The sequence below is a fragment of the Hippoglossus hippoglossus genome, chromosome 2 (assembly GCF_009819705.1).
Source record: "Hippoglossus hippoglossus isolate fHipHip1 chromosome 2, fHipHip1.pri, whole genome shotgun sequence".
Classification (NCBI taxonomy): domain Eukaryota; kingdom Metazoa; phylum Chordata; class Actinopteri; order Pleuronectiformes; family Pleuronectidae; genus Hippoglossus; species Hippoglossus hippoglossus.
In genome coordinates this window covers 9,278,016-9,293,385 of record NC_047152.1, presented here as the reverse complement: position 1 = coordinate 9,293,385, position 15,370 = coordinate 9,278,016, and the positions used below count along the sequence as shown (strand labels likewise).

The 15,370-nt window shown below is 43.1% G+C and overlaps 1 protein-coding gene and 3 long non-coding RNA genes across 4 annotated transcripts in view; 2 read left to right on the top strand and 2 right to left on the bottom strand.

The window, feature by feature from the left end:
- LOC117774989 (fibronectin type III domain-containing protein 4-like) overlaps positions 1–3,114 on the top strand; it is a 28,332-nt gene extending 25,218 nt beyond the window's left edge. The window contains exons 4-8 of the mRNA XM_034607761.1: positions 231–332; positions 1,236–1,338; positions 1,509–1,598; positions 1,886–2,052; positions 2,960–3,114. Coding sequence (XP_034463652.1) covers positions 231–332; positions 1,236–1,338; positions 1,509–1,598; positions 1,886–2,052; positions 2,960–3,001 — 504 coding nt within the window. The 3' untranslated portion in view covers positions 3,002–3,114. The remainder of the gene's footprint in view (positions 1–230; positions 333–1,235; positions 1,339–1,508; positions 1,599–1,885; positions 2,053–2,959) is intronic.
- A 1,902-nt stretch (positions 3,115–5,016) lies between these two features.
- LOC117775147 lies at positions 5,017–6,594 on the top strand. The gene is made up of 3 exons (XR_004616200.1): positions 5,017–5,144; positions 6,338–6,415; positions 6,553–6,594. It is a non-coding gene; the product is annotated as an uncharacterized LOC117775147 (long non-coding RNA).
- On the bottom strand, positions 5,874–7,979 carry LOC117775141. Its single transcript, XR_004616196.1, has 3 exons — positions 7,705–7,979; positions 7,384–7,471; positions 5,874–6,010 (listed from the first exon to the last, which is right to left on the bottom strand). It is a non-coding gene; the product is annotated as an uncharacterized LOC117775141 (long non-coding RNA).
- A 7,026-nt stretch (positions 7,980–15,005) lies between these two features.
- On the bottom strand, positions 15,006–15,306 carry LOC117775081. Its single transcript, XR_004616174.1, has 2 exons — positions 15,257–15,306; positions 15,006–15,213 (listed from the first exon to the last, which is right to left on the bottom strand). It is a non-coding gene; the product is annotated as an uncharacterized LOC117775081 (long non-coding RNA).
- Between the last annotated feature and the right edge of the window lie 64 nt (positions 15,307–15,370).

The following is a 15,370-nucleotide window of genomic DNA, read 5'->3' as shown; positions in this document are numbered from 1 at the left end:
ACATGTCAGGAAATAGAGAGATGATGCACTGAATTAATTCTGCTGTAAAATTAGAAACAGGCCTGGATTTGACCTCTTTTTCAGACCAAATACAATAATCAATACCAAAGATTGTCCGCCATTAACATGCTAAATGTGTGTGTGTGTGTGTGTGTGTGTGTGTGTGTGTGTGTGTGTGTGCACTCTGCATACAAACGTGCACTTTCTTGTGTTTGCACATTTGTCTCCAGAGGCAGGACGGCCTGATGCAGCGCTCCATCCGAGAGGTGAACACGTCGAGCCGCTGGTGTGTGTTGTGGGACCTGGACGAGGACACACACTACAGCGTCCAGGTGGGAACGCGCACACACACACACACACACACACACACACACACACACACAGACACACACGGTGGACTTAAAATGTGAAATCTGCTATAAAGAGAACTGAGATACGTGCAGAGCCGCTTCAGTCAAAGAACTTTATTAATAATAAATGTGATTTTACAAATGATCTGATTTCATGAACCTCCTCTGTGTTTAATTAACGTTCAGTGGCTTTCATGTCGATCAAAGCCCGTTTCTTAGTCATCACAGTTCAAAGTGGCTGAAATAAGAAGCTGCTCTTTTGAGGGACGAGCGTCTAATGTGACTCTGATGAACTTTTCATAATCCATCACAGCTTAATAGACCCAAACAGAGTCCGTCCTTCAGCCCGAGGACTCGTGTTGAATGTGCTCGTCAGCAGGCAGACGTCCCGGGGAAGTGTCACCGAGCGCTGAAGTGTCGCCAGCGTCAGGGGGGGCTGAAGTTTGACCTCTGACCTCCCTGTGGACGGGAGGAAAGTAACAGGAAGGAGAGAGGAGAGGATTTCTGTGTGCAGAGTTGAATGGTTTTCCAGAGGGATCAAACTCCAGGACTGTTTTCACACTCTGCTCCAAACGTCTGTGTTCTGCTCAAAGGAGAAATCCACCTTCACACGTGTTTATTTCTTTCTGTTCTAATGGATTTTCTCTTTCTTCTCCCCTTTTATCTTTCGAGCTCCGACTCTGCGTCTTCGTTCCCAGCACCATTTGTCCTCCGGTGATAATCCGGGACTGAGGCCAAACACAAAAGCTCATCGCTCGTTAAACACGCCCTCTCGCACGCCATTACATAACACGACGGCCTCGGTTAATGACGGGCCGGGAGTGTTTCTATCTTCAGTGTTTCCCTCAGAATATGAGCAGTGCTTTGTTGTTCTTCTTTATTCAGGTGCAGTCCGTCGGGCCGCACGCTGACAGCCAACCCAGCCGCGCCGTCCACTTCAGGACTCTGGAGAGAACTGACCATTATCCAGTCGGAGTCCTGGACCAGCGTAAATAAACACACACAGTACACACAGTACACACAGTACACACGGTATACACAGTACACACAGTACACACGGTATACACAGTACACATAGTACACACGGTACACACAGTACACACGTGTGGTTGTTGTGTTGTTGACGTTTGACAGAGCTGGATATTGATTGGTCCTCAGATGAACCGGCGATGGAAGGTCTGGGAATGACTCCTCAACTTCAGACAGGGGAGCTGCTCATCATCACCACGGTGCTGCTGCTGTGGGCAGGTCAGCCACCGTGTGTGTGTGTGTGTGTGTGTGTGTGTGTGTGTGTGTGTGTGGAGGACGACGAGTTTCTCATCACCTTCATCATCAGCACCTCCCCATCAAGAGGACAAAGAGTCTTCTCTAGTTGTTTTGTGTCCTTTCTTGGTCACTTTTGTCTCTTTGTTGTCGTTTTGTGTTTGTTTCTTTGTGTCTGGCCCCGTTCAGTAATCCATATCGATGACATCACTAAATGCTGTCGTGACTTTGTTTACATCTCTTGTCTCTTTCTGTTTGACTTTGTGTTTCAGCCGTCATCGCCCTGTTCTGCCGACAGTATGACATCATCAAAGACAACGACACCAGCAGCAGCAAGGAGAAAGCCAAGCGGCCGCTGGTCCGCGCCACCACCACCTACTACAACGCCTCGGCCGGCAGCTCGCCCGTCTACCACAACGGAGACGTACGCAGCAGCAGGGTGACACATTTCTCCTCCTCAACTTCTTCTCCTCAGTTTTAATGCACCATCGTTCCTGGCTGCCCGGAATGTTCAGTTTCCTCTGAAGGCTCTTTTGTAGTTGCGTCAGAGGTCTCCTAGCAACCAGCCGTTACCAAAGCTAAATATAAAACAGCTCAGCTGGAAACGCAGAGCTACCTTCAGACGCTCGTTTGGTTGTTGCCGTGCATCAGTAGAAACGAGCAGCGTGACACTGTGGCTCTGTGAAGATGTTGGTTATCACCTGGCAGCGAGGAAGAGCTCCGACCCGACTTCATGTGAACACAAACACAGCAGCAGAGAAAACTCACATCAAAAAGCAGAACAGTCAAAGTTCAGAGAGGTTTCTCAGTTCCCCTGAGATCTCTGAGAAAGAAAGAACCGGAGAGAGGAAGTTAGAAAAGTCTCTGACTGCAGATTTCCTCTAATTCCAGCTCTAATTTTAAAATATATAAATATTATAGAAGTCTTAACACATTTGAAAACTGTTGAATGAAGTTTGGCTGCACTGGATGAATTCAGAATAAACTTTAAAGCTGTGGGCGAAGATTAACTGAGTTTAAAATGTAATGATGAGCTTATTTAATCTATTAAAAACATGTTTTCATCGTCCCAGAAACAGAAAAGCACAAAGCAAATTAAGTTAAACTGAGTCTGACCCGAGTCCGATGGGACGTCTTCTTAAATGTCAAGCTGTCGTGCACAAGTGGAGCCGCTCGTTGATTGGATCATAAATCCTCTGACAGACGTATGTGGCGTTCACCAGGTCGAGCGGCGGTGCACGAGAACCTGAGCCACACTCCTGTCGTCCTGAGGTTTGTGAGTCAGGCTCATGTTGTGTCTCTTTGTGTGTGTGACTCATGTGTTTGTCGTTGTATTGTGGTTGCAGCTGCACAGAGCCTCCTCCTCCATCAGCATCATCAGAGTCTGAGTGCGGCTGCTGCTGCAGGAAGCTCGGTGGGATTATCCGGAGAGACGGAGAATTCCTGGACCTTCAGGACGAGAAAGAGTGATTCAACGTCTAACACGAGAAGTGAGAAGCAGCTCGTGCAAATCGAATTCAGATCAAGAGGATGAGTCGCACTGTGGAGGACGTGGGTGACTGCTGCCCTCTGGTGGCGGAAGAAGGCGGCGGAATCATGGGAACAGCCGGAGTTTGGCTTCACCAGTGGAATACATTCAGCTGATTCTCTGTTGTATAAAAAGACTGAACATTTGCCAGCATGTCGGCCACGTCGTGATCCCCCCCCCCGAGTTACCATCCAGACCCTGTGTGTGTGTGGGACGATTATTACTCTGTGGTTCATATTTATTTTCTAATTCATACTCAGTAGTTAGTACTAACATCACAACCACTGTATTATATGTAAGTAGAATCTGTACATACAAGTAGTTTCATAGTGATTTCAACAAACAGTTGAATGTATATGTTGGAGGTCACAGGCAGGACTGTCAGAGCAGTTGAACACTTGAATGTTTTATTTTTGAACGAACTAAAAAACCTTGTTACGTCAAGTGCAGCTTTAATTAGTGTTATAATGTAATTATAGCCAATTATTATTAGTTATTCATTGAATGTAATTACTCTAGAAATTGACCAGAGTTGATCTAATCGTGCAATAAACTCCACACCAGAGGAATTCGTGGAGTCTAATCTAAAATCAAGTGATTTGTTAATAATTACAATGATCGATGTGATAGTATTGAACGGAAATAGGGTATTTTATGACACTTACATGTAGATATTACAAAAACTACATTTATTTATTTGGAAAAACCTGCAAAATAAAAGGTTTTTGCAGCTTTTTGAAGGAGGACGACGACCTGTAGTTTTGTTTTTTACACTCAGGGTCATTTCTGTCTTTTGTTTGTGGAACCGTTTCAGTCAAATCACTTTTCATTGTGTATCTTTATTTCTTTATCTGTGTATCGTCCTGTTTCAATAAACACGACAGACAGTTATGGTGGTATTACAGTAACACACGTGTATATATACAGACTGAGCTGGAACACGCACACACTCTATACATAACACTCATAACACTGTAGTAATTGAACTGAATAGTGACTCACATGTTATAAATACCTCCATCTGTGTCAGTGTTGAAAGTCTCGTGTCTACACGATGTGTTATTCAACTGTAACTCGATGTGTTTCTTGTTTTTCGACATGTGGTGTGTGACAGTGCGTGTTGTGGACAGCAGATGGCGCCAGATCTCTGAGACACGATGGACAGAAGACAGATGTGTGTACATATGCAACGAAAGCAGATTTCTGTTCTGAATATTTACTCTTTGGGAGGATGTACTGCATTTCTCTGGCTTACTACTTCAAACGCACTGCTCGTATTTTATTAAGTTAGTTACATGTGAACTCATAGTTTAACTCCGGAGGCAAATATCGTACGTTTTACGTGAATGAAACGTTTATTCTGTGAATGTTAATCACCAGGTTTATTGGTTCAGTTTGAGAACCAGGTTTGGTCTGCAGACGGAGGTGGTCGCCATCAAAACAGGTGAGCGACACCGCATCACTGTATATTTTCATCTCATGACTATATTTCTGGTTGATTTGAATAAAGTGTCAGCGCCCCCCCCCCCCCCCCCCCTCAGGGTGTCCTGGGTCAAAGGTCGTGGTGACATCAAGTAGGTTTGTTGGGGTGACACTGAAGGAAAGAGGGTGAGCACCGGCTCAGCAGGTGGATGGAGTGATGCTGAAGGAATCTCACATGAAATGTGTTTAAATGACCTGTGCAAAAAAACCATCCACCTCGTGTACTGCCGTGGAAATGTAACATTAAAGATTAAAAAGTGGCTTTAATCATAAGAAAGTTTTCTTATCCGATATAGTACAAATGTCATAGGTTAGTATGTCGTCTAAAATAAGATTTTTTAAAAAAAAGTCATAGTATAGTATGTCGTCAGTGTGTGACCCCCGCGAGTCCACCTGACTTGGTATAGTCCAAGTCCTCCATCTCCATATACACCATTGGGATCCTCCACTTCCGGTTTGCCAGTCGGTACTTCCGCATGGAGCCGGAGCTGCAGGATCCGGAGCCATAGATCCATCATGAGGTGAATACTGTTTAAAACATCAACACATTTATTACATCTTCTGTGTGTTGGACGTGTCGCTGCACATTCTTCATTGTTAACTTGTGTTTGAAAGGAAAACTCGTCTCGTTAGTTTCTAATGGGAATGCTAAGCTAAGCTAGCATCACAAGCTAACCTCACCTGGCACCAGTTGTTCAGTCATGGGAAGTAAAAGAGAGAAACTTGTGTCTGGAGCAGAAAGAAGCTGTTTCTAACTGTGACAATAATGATCAGCTTTTAATTTTCATCAATATCAAAGTAACAAGTTCAATACATGTTGATTTAATAGATTTGTATTGTGTGAACTCAGTGAGGAGAAATAACACAGGATCCATTCAATTCATTCAATTGACTAAGTCAACTCATCTGTAGGCTGCTCCACTTTCCACCTCCGGTTGTACAACCAAAGTAAAACTCTGAATATATGATTCTATTTCAAGATATTTTTTTATGTTTTTCATCTTGTATGAATTGTTGTTTTCTTTACCCTACAAAGGGCCTTTATATTAAATACTTTATATTAAATACTTTATATTTAAATACTTTATAAGAGGCCGCCATGTTTTTTTGTACAGTAGCCCAGACTGGACAAACTAAACATCTTTTGAGTTTCTATGACAACTGAAGCTACCACACGTTCTGTCATGTTTGGAAGGGGAGGCTGCAATATGCAACTTCACCACTAGATGTCACTAAAGTCATTGCATTGATAGTGTTTTATCACCCAGCCCTACCAAACCCATAATATATATAATTTACCATCATAAATACCAATATATCTATAGATATAGATAATAATGATCATAATAAACATCACAGTTGACAAACTGAAGCAACAATTGTCTCCCTGACTTTCTGGTTTATTGTTTCTTCTGTTTCCATCAACAGAGCAAATCATTGAGACAGTTTTATATTAGTTCTTCTTTATGAGCAGAGAAGGACAAACACAAATCTGATGCAGATCAATGATGTGATATACGTCCTCACTGTGTTTGAACAATGCAGAAACATTATGTTGATTTGTGTTTGCTTGTAAAAGTAAAATTCAACTGTAACATTTGGATTTGAATTATATTGTAATTGTATGATTCTAATTGTATGTGAGATTGTTAGATTATCTGAAGCATGAAAAGTCAGTTAATAATAATCTCAAATCAATGGTTTGTTATTTTAGGCAGCAGTTACAGAGAGGAGACCCCCCCCCCCCACGGAGCCACCAGGAGCCGGAGCTGCTGCCGGGGGCCACCATGAGGTGACTATTGCATAAAATAGCATAACATTTATTAGATATTCTGTGTGTTCATGTGTTTCTGCAGCTTTTTCATTGTTAACATGTGTTGTTGAGGAAAACTCGTCTCATTAGTTTGTTTTGTTTGCTACTGTCATTAGCCAGAGATGGAGGTAGAGGGAGCCAGAGCCGCTGGAGCCGCCGGAGCCGGAGCCCATGGACCCATCATTTGGTGACTACTGCTTAAAATATCAACACATTTATTGGATCTTCTGCGTGTTTGACGTGTCGCCGCAGCTTTTTCATTGTTAACATGTTAATAGTGGAAACTGCTGTGACTCATCAAACAATCAGAAGATCTAATCTATGGGTTGCTATTTCAGGTGGTAGTTATCGAGAGGAGACCCCACAAACCTTTTTTCTGTGTATGTGGTTTACAGATAATAATATTAAATAAATGTTTCAGTAAAATTCAGCCGGTTTCTGTGTTTCCTTCGATAACCACTTGTTCCTGATTCTCTGGAGGGCCGGGGGAGACACGGCCTCCCCCTGGTACTCACCCCCACCACCAGTTCCACCGTCACCAACACCCACATACATACATACATAGAGACACACAAACACACAGACACACAGACACACCCGTTACCGACACCCACATACAGACAGACACACAGACAAACACAAACACGCTCCGGTTATCAGCCACGGTGAGGATTCGAACTAGCTCCTCACAGGTACATCCTTGCAGATGTGAACCAATCCACCACGCCACCGAGTCCCCTTCGCGTTCACCAACCTTCTCGTGGTGCCTTTATCTTTTCACTTCAATCTCCCAGAGCATAAGAATCAAACCTCAGTCTTGTTCTGTTTCCATGAACAAGACTTGAACTCACAGCTACAGAATCACCAGACTACTGTCATCTGACTGAGCTACTTGACCCAACACAAACAAAGATCCTCTCATGAAGCTTTCAACTGTCTCATCAGACTGTTTGACTTCATAAATTCACTGGGTCCCATAAGAATTGAACCCACGACTCCAGGTCTGCAAGTCCTTCCTCTAACAGACTGAGATACCTGACCAGACACACTTCAGCCTCTGTCTCTGGGTTCTTGGCTCTTTAATGTGAGTGGAGGAATTCACCAGCTCTGAGTGTTTGCATTGGGGGCTGGACATAGAAGAAGAAGCTTCTTAAAAAGAAATGACAGGTGTCTGACCAAGTAGCTCAGTCTGTTAAAGGATGCACTGCTACACCTGAGGTTGCTGGTTCGATTCTTATTACAATCTGTTCTCTAAGAGGCTGAGCTACTTGACCAGAGACACACAAGCCTCTTTCTTTGAGTTCTCAAGTCCAACTCACTGACACTCAGTGAAATTATGAAGTTATACACATGAAAGACTTGAGAAGCCAAAGAAAGAGACTTGTGTGTCTCTGGTCAAGTAGCTCAGCTTCTTAGAAGTTGGACTCATAAGAATCAAACCAGCAACCTCAGAGGTCTAAGTCCTGCTCCAACAGACTGAGCTACTTGGTCAGACACCTGCTGTTTCCTTCTTAGAAGGTTTTCTTTAAAGTCCAGCCCCCAATGCAAACACCCAATGATCTGTTTAAGTCCAACGCTCTATACATATAGAACGTCCGTTAAAACTTTGCCATCATCCTGTAGCGTAGTGGAAAGGCTACAGGTCTTGATGGCAGAAGGTTCTTGGTTCAAATCCCACTGAGTTTAGCTTTAAGTTCTCTTGTGTAGATGCACTCTTCATATAGTACGTCCGTTCATTTAAAGCCATCATCCTCATGCAGTGTAGTGGAAAGGCTACAGGTCTTGATAGCAGAAGGTTCTTGGTTCAAATCCTGCTATGGTGAGCTTTAAGATCTCTTGTGAAAATTGTACTCTACATATAGAACGTCTGTTAAAGTAATATCATTGTGCTTCTGTAGTGTGGAGGTAATGCTACAGGTCTTTGGACCAGAAGGTTCTTGGTTCAAATCTGACAAAAGACACTTTACCATTCTCCCATGATCCATGCAATTTAAAAGAATTAATTAAAATAAAATATATAAAAAGTGACTTAATTAAACTTAAAAATAAAAAAAGACTTAATTATACTCTGTCTTTATTGCACTCTGCACAATACTTATAATACTTATATTACTAAAAGTATATATTGCATTCTCCCATGCTTCGCATGGGAGAATGCTTTTAAGCTAGTTGAATAGTTGCATTCTCCCATGCTTCGCATGCTGCGCATGCGAAGCATGTGGAGAATGCAACTATTCAACTAGTCATGGGAGCCTTGTTCCTTGTTGCCTTGTTCTGGCAGGAGACACATTGTTGGACTCACCCAGACTCCGTGCTTTGCACGGAGACTGGTGAGGACTGGGTTCTTTCATACAGCTATGCATCATCCACCTGCTCCCCTACACTCAACACTCGACACCCTGCTCCAAGGCCAAGGCCAAAGCCAAAGCCAAGGCCAGTTTGGCTCTGGTCAGATTTGAACCAAGAACCTTCAGGAGCCAAGTCCTGCAGCATCTCCTCTAGGCTAGCGGAGGTCTCCTTTAGTCCTTTGAACAGATGTTCTATTTGTCTTGTTCATTTGTATCATGTTAACAATACAAAATTGCCCCCGAATGGATTTGAATGGGAGAATGGAAAACTGTCTGTGGCCAGATTTGAACCAAGAACCTTCTGGTTGTAAGACCTGTAGCGTTTCCTCAACACTGCAGAAGGACGATGGAATAATTTTACCGGACGTTCTATATGTATAGTGCATTTTCACAAGAGAACTTAAAGCTAACAACAGCGGGTTTTGAACCAAGAACATTCTGCTATTAAGACCTGTAACCTCTCCTCTACGCTACAGAAGGACAACGGAATACTTTTAACGGACGTTCTATATGTATAGTGCATTTTCACAAGAGAACTTAAAACTAACCTAGGCGGGTTTTGAACCAAGAACATTCTGCTAGCGAGACCTGCAGCCTTTCCTCTACGCTACAGGAGGATGATGGAATGTTTTTAACGGATGTTCTATATGTACAGTGCGTTTTCACTTGAGAGAACGAGTTTAATGAGCGTTGGACCCAGAACATTCTTTATCCTCACCAAGTTGCTCAGTCTGATAGAGGATGGACTAAGCAGTCTGAAGTGGTGGGTTCGATTCTTATGAGAGTCCATCTTCTAAGAAGCTGAGTTATTGACCAGAGACAAACAAGTCTCCTTCTTTGGGTTCTAAAGTCTTTCATGTGTATAACTTCATAATTTCACTGAGTGTCAGTGAGTTGGACTTGAGAACTCAAAGAAAGAGGCTTGTGTGTCTCTGGTCAAGTAGCTCTGTTTTTTAAAGGATGGACTTTCATAAGAATCGAACTCATGACTTTCAGTTGCAAGTCCATCCTCTATAGGACTGAGCTACTTGACCAGACAGACAATCTTTTCTCTTTGGGTCCTCAAGTCTTTAATCTGAGCGTTGGACTTCAACAGATCATTGGGTGTTTGCATTGGGAGCTGGACTTTAGAGAAGAAGCTTCTAAGAAGGAAACAGCAGGTGTCTGGTCAAGTAGCTCAGTCTGTTGGAGCAGGACTTTTTTTACCAGTTTTCAGACGACATACTAACCTACCCCTAAGTCTAACCCTTTTTAAAATCATGTCTTATGCATGGAGTAACTGTCTCCTGGGCACCTTCATCACCCAGGACCTGAAGTGGGAACTGAACACTGGATCCTTCACCACAAAAGCCCAGCAGAGGGAGCACTTTGCAGCTGAAGATGTTCAACCTGCCAAAGACGATGATGGTGAACTTCGATTCTGATTCTGATAGAAAACGATATGGTCTAATATTTGTTAAAAATGTCATAGTACAGTGTCATCACCAGTCCAGTGATAAGGTCTCAGGTCTTGTTGATGAGCAGCCGAGGAACAAACTGGTTTTGTGGTGGGAGCTTGTGGTTCTGATGACCTGCAGCCTCCTGCCAGAGTCCATGAGCAGGGAGGGAGGGGTCGGCCCCAATCTGACCTGCACCTCAGAGTCCCGGAGACGTTCAGGTCCTGGAGACGTTCAGGTCCTGGAGAGGTTCAGGTCCTGGAGAGGTTTTAGACCACATACTATACTGTGACTTTTTAAATCACATTTTAGAGCACATAGTTTTCTATCAGACTCAGAATCGAAGTTCACCATCATCGTCTTTGGCAGGTTGAACGTCTTCAGCTGCAAAGTGCTCCCTCTGCTGGGCTTTTGTGGTGAAGGATCCAGTGTTCAGTTCCCACTTCAGGTCCTGGGTGATGAAGGTGCCCAGGAGACAGTTACTCCATGCATAAGACATGATTTTAAAAAGGGTTAGACTTAGGGGTAGGTTAGTATGTCGTCTGAAAACTGGTAAAAAAGTCCTGCTCCAACAGACTGAGCTACTTGACCAGACACCTGCTGTTTCCTTCTTAGAAGCTTCTTCTCTAAAGTCCAGCTCCCAATGCAAACACCCAATGATCTGTTGAAGTCCAACGCTCAGATTAAAGACTTGAGGACCCAAAGAGAAAGAATTGTCTGTCTGGTCAAGTAGCTCAGTCCTATAGAGGATGGACTTGCAACTGAAAGTCATGAGTTCGATTCTTATGAAAGTCCATCCTTTAAAAAACTGAGCTACTTGACCAGAGACACACAAGCCTCCTTCTTTGAGTTCTCAAGTCCAACTCACTGACACTCAGTGAAATTATGAAGTTATACACATGAAAGACTTTAGAACCCAAAGAAGGAGACTTGTGTGTCTCTGGTCAATAACTCAGCTTTTTAGAAGATGGACTCTCATAAGAATCGAACCCACCACTTCAGACTGCTTAGTCCATCCTCTATCAGACTGAGCAACTTGGTCAGGATAAAGAATGTTCTGGGTCCAACGCTCATTAAACTTGTTCTCTCAAGTGAAAACGCACTGTACATATAGAACATCCGTTAAAAACATTCCATCATCCTCCTGTAGCGTAGAGGAAAGGCTGCAGGTCTCGCTAGCAGAATGTTCTTGGTTCAAAACCCGCCTAGGTTAGTTTTAAGTTCTCTTGTGAAAATGCACTATACATATAGAACGTCCGTTAAAAGTATTCCGTTGTCCTTCTGTAGCGTAGAGGAGAGGTTACAGGTCTTAATAGCAGAATGTTCTTGGTTCAAAACCCGCTGTTGTTAGCTTTAAGTTCTCTTGTGAAAATGCACTATACATATAGAACGTCCGGTAAAATTATTCCATCGTCCTTCTGCAGTGTTGAGGAAACGCTACAGGTCTTACAACCAGAAGGTTCTTGGTTCAAATCTGGCCACAGACAGTTTTCCATTCTCCCATTCAAATCCATTCGGGGGCAATTTTGTATTGTTAACATGATACAAATGAACAAGACAAATAGAACATCTGTTCAAAGGACTAAAGGAGACCTCCGCTAGCCTAGAGGAGATGCTGCAGGACTTGGCTCCTGAAGGTTCTTGGTTCAAATCTGACCAGAGCCAAACTGGCCTTGGCTTTGGCTTTGGCCTTGGCCTTGGAGCAGGGTGTCAAGTGTTGAGTGTAGGGGAGCAGGTGGATGATCCAGGGGAGCAGGTGGATGATGCATAGCTGTGTGAAAGAACCCAGTCCTCACCAGTCTCCGTGCAAAGCACGGAGTCTGGGTGAGTCCAACAATGTGTCTCCTGCCAGAACAAGGCAACAAGGAACAAGGCTCCCATGACTAGTTGAATAGTTGCATTCTCCACATGCTTCGCATGCGCAGCATGCGAAGCATGCGAAGCATGTGGAGAATGCAACTATTCAACTAGCTTAAAAGCATTCTCCCATGCGAAGCATGGGAGAATGCAATATATACTTTTAGTAATATAAGTATTATAAGTATTGTGCAGAGTGCAATAAAGACAGAGTATAATTAAGTCTTTTTTTATTTTTAAGTTTAATTAAGTCACTTTTTATATATTTTATTTTAATTAATTCTTTTAAATTGCATGGATCATGGGAGAATGGTAAAGTGTCTTTTGTCAGATTTGAACCAAGAACCTTCTGGTCCAAAGACCTGTAGCATTACCTCCACACTACAGAAGCACAATGATATTACTTTAACAGACGTTCTATATGTAGAGTACAATTTTCACAAGAGATCTTAAAGCTCACCATAGCAGGATTTGAACCAAGAACCTTCTGCTATCAAGACCTGTAGCCTTTCCACTACACTGCAGGAGGATGATGGCTTTAAATGAACGGACGTACTATATGAAGAGTGCATCTACACAAGAGAACTTAAAGCTAAACTCAGTGGGATTTGAACCAAGAACCTTCTGCCATCAAGACCTGTAGCCTTTCCACTACGCTACAGGATGATGGCAAAGTTTTAACGGACGTTCTATATGTATAGAGCGTTGGACTTAAACAGATCATTGGGTGTTTGCATTGGGGGCTGGACTTTAAAGAAAACCTTCTAAGAAGGAAACAGCAGGTGTCTGACCAAGTAGCTCAGTCTGTTGGAGCAGGACTTAGACCTCTGAGGTTGCTGGTTTGATTCTTATGAGTCCAACTTCTAAGAAGCTGAGCTACTTGACCAGAGACACACAAGTCTCTTTCTTTGGCTTCTCAAGTCTTTCATGTGTATAACTTCATAATTTCACTGAGTGTCAGTGAGTTGGACTTGAGAACTCAAAGAAAGAGGCTTGTGTGTCTCTGGTCAAGTAGCTCAGCCTCTTAGAGAACAGATTGTAATAAGAATCGAACCAGCAACCTCAGGTGTAGCAGTGCATCCTTTAACAGACTGAGCTACTTGGTCAGACACCTGTCATTTCTTTTTAAGAAGCTTTAAGAAACATCATCAGTCTAACGGGGATTGAACTGATGTTTTGATCAGGTTTTGCACACGACACTTCACTATAAACAGGTTTCTGAATGTAAACCAATGTAAAATCCATGGAACCAACAACATCCAGGGAGTCTTTCAACAGCTGAAGCTTGCACGTCACCTTTTGTTGGTTCCTCTCTGCGCTTGTTAACCGTTAACAATCCTCTTCCTTTCAGGTCCGGGTCGCCGCTGACAGGATGAACCTCCTCGCTGATTGGCAGGCGTCCATTGAGACGCAGCCTGAAAGAGTTTCCGGTGGAGACGCTGGAAGCTGAAAAGCCTGTGAAGGAGCGAGGTGAAGGTCACAGAGGAGGTCAAAGAGGGGACCGAGGGGACGGAGACGTTATCTCACCTCCTAACACTCAAGACATTTCAGGGTTCAGACATTCTCTCCCTCGTTCCTGTCACTCCAGCATCATTACAGTACATTGATATTAACCAAGCAAACAATTACCTGGAAATTAAATGTTAGAGAAACTATTTTAATGGCAGATTTCATGACTTTTCGGCAGCCATTCAAACATCTTTATGTAAGTGTTCAACTTTCTCTGGTTATTGATGGTTTTTTGTCCTCGTTCTTCTGGTTCCAGGTGTTTTCAGTGTCCATGTGTCTCCAGAACAGAGAAAGGAATCTGTGAACACACTCACCTGTGGGCTCGACCCTGGGTTTCGCCCGTCAGGCTACACACAGCCCGCCCTACTACTCTGTCTTAGTGGAGGTTGTTGGAATCAACCCTGGAATCAAACATGAACCAAAGTTAAAAAAGTAATCAGGATTTTGTGACACTACAAGTACTAGGAGGGAGAATACACAGATATGAAGTAACTCTGTTTGTAATATGAGCACCGGACTTGAAGCTGTCATTCAAATCTCACTGTGACCTTTCAGGAGAAAAGGATGTTTTCACTCAGCTCGTGTACTTTAATCCTTGTGAGAGCCGACGTGAGCGAGGGGGGGAAACCTGAGTTTACACTTCACAGGAAACTGAATCCCTCCGAACAACGCAGCCTCCATCAGGACATCACACAGATGATGTTTCTATTTACACCGACTCGCACTTCATTTCACAAACACAGGAGAAGTAAAGCAGGAAATACATCGAGTACACGATCAGAAAGTAAAGGAAACAATCTCAGGACGACGTCCAGTTAGAAGCTGTTCTGGAGCAAGTCAGAAAAATCTCAATGTTGGAATAACAATTACTAACAAATCTACTTGATATACGAAGACATAAATACACAAATAAATGGACCTTGTGGTGAGACACTTGAGGTTATAAGAAATAAAAGATATAAAGACAGATACATTTTCTCCTCTGGATTTTACAATTAAAAATAGTTTGACAGAAGAAATGAGACAATAAACCCAAACAAATAAAGACAAAACAAATGCTTGTGTCCGGTTCCCGTCGCTCTGACGCCAGGTTTCAACGTTGCTCACAAGAAACACACAAACGGCACAAAAGCTTTTCAAGCAACCGGATACATTTAATGAGATAATGACTTTGTTTCCTTCGCTCGTTTTTCAGACCTGAAGACTCCGGCACTGCACTGGAGGAAAAGAAGAAGAACCGGGAACATGATTCTCTTTGAGTCGGGATAAAGCTGAAATTTCATCCTGCAGGAGACAATCAAACATCAGGATTCACGTGGTGCTGCCCATGAGCGATTGTCGACGGGCCGGCGTTGGCAGTTTGAAGGGTCGCACACACACACACACACAGACACACACACACAGACACACACACTTCAGTAACAGTGCGTTTGGTACGTGGAAGAATGGAATGATTCGGTTTACTGCATAAAAATGATCAGAGTCCAACAGAAAATCTCCACATCTGCAGCATTAGAATAAACGTGAAGGCAATAAGGAAGCACAGTGTACACACACATACAAATACAAGCCTTTCAAAATAAAAGACTGAACACAGGCCTGTGGTGAGGGGGGGGCAGAGCAGCTCCTGGTCCGAACGCTGCTTCAGAGGATCTTTATAAACTTTAAACTTTAAATATACTAAATCTAACACATTCAAAAGGGCTGGGAATCAATTTGAAATTGCACATTTTTTAATTCAAAAGAAAATAAGTGCCAAAATAAAAGTGGAAGCATTGATTGGG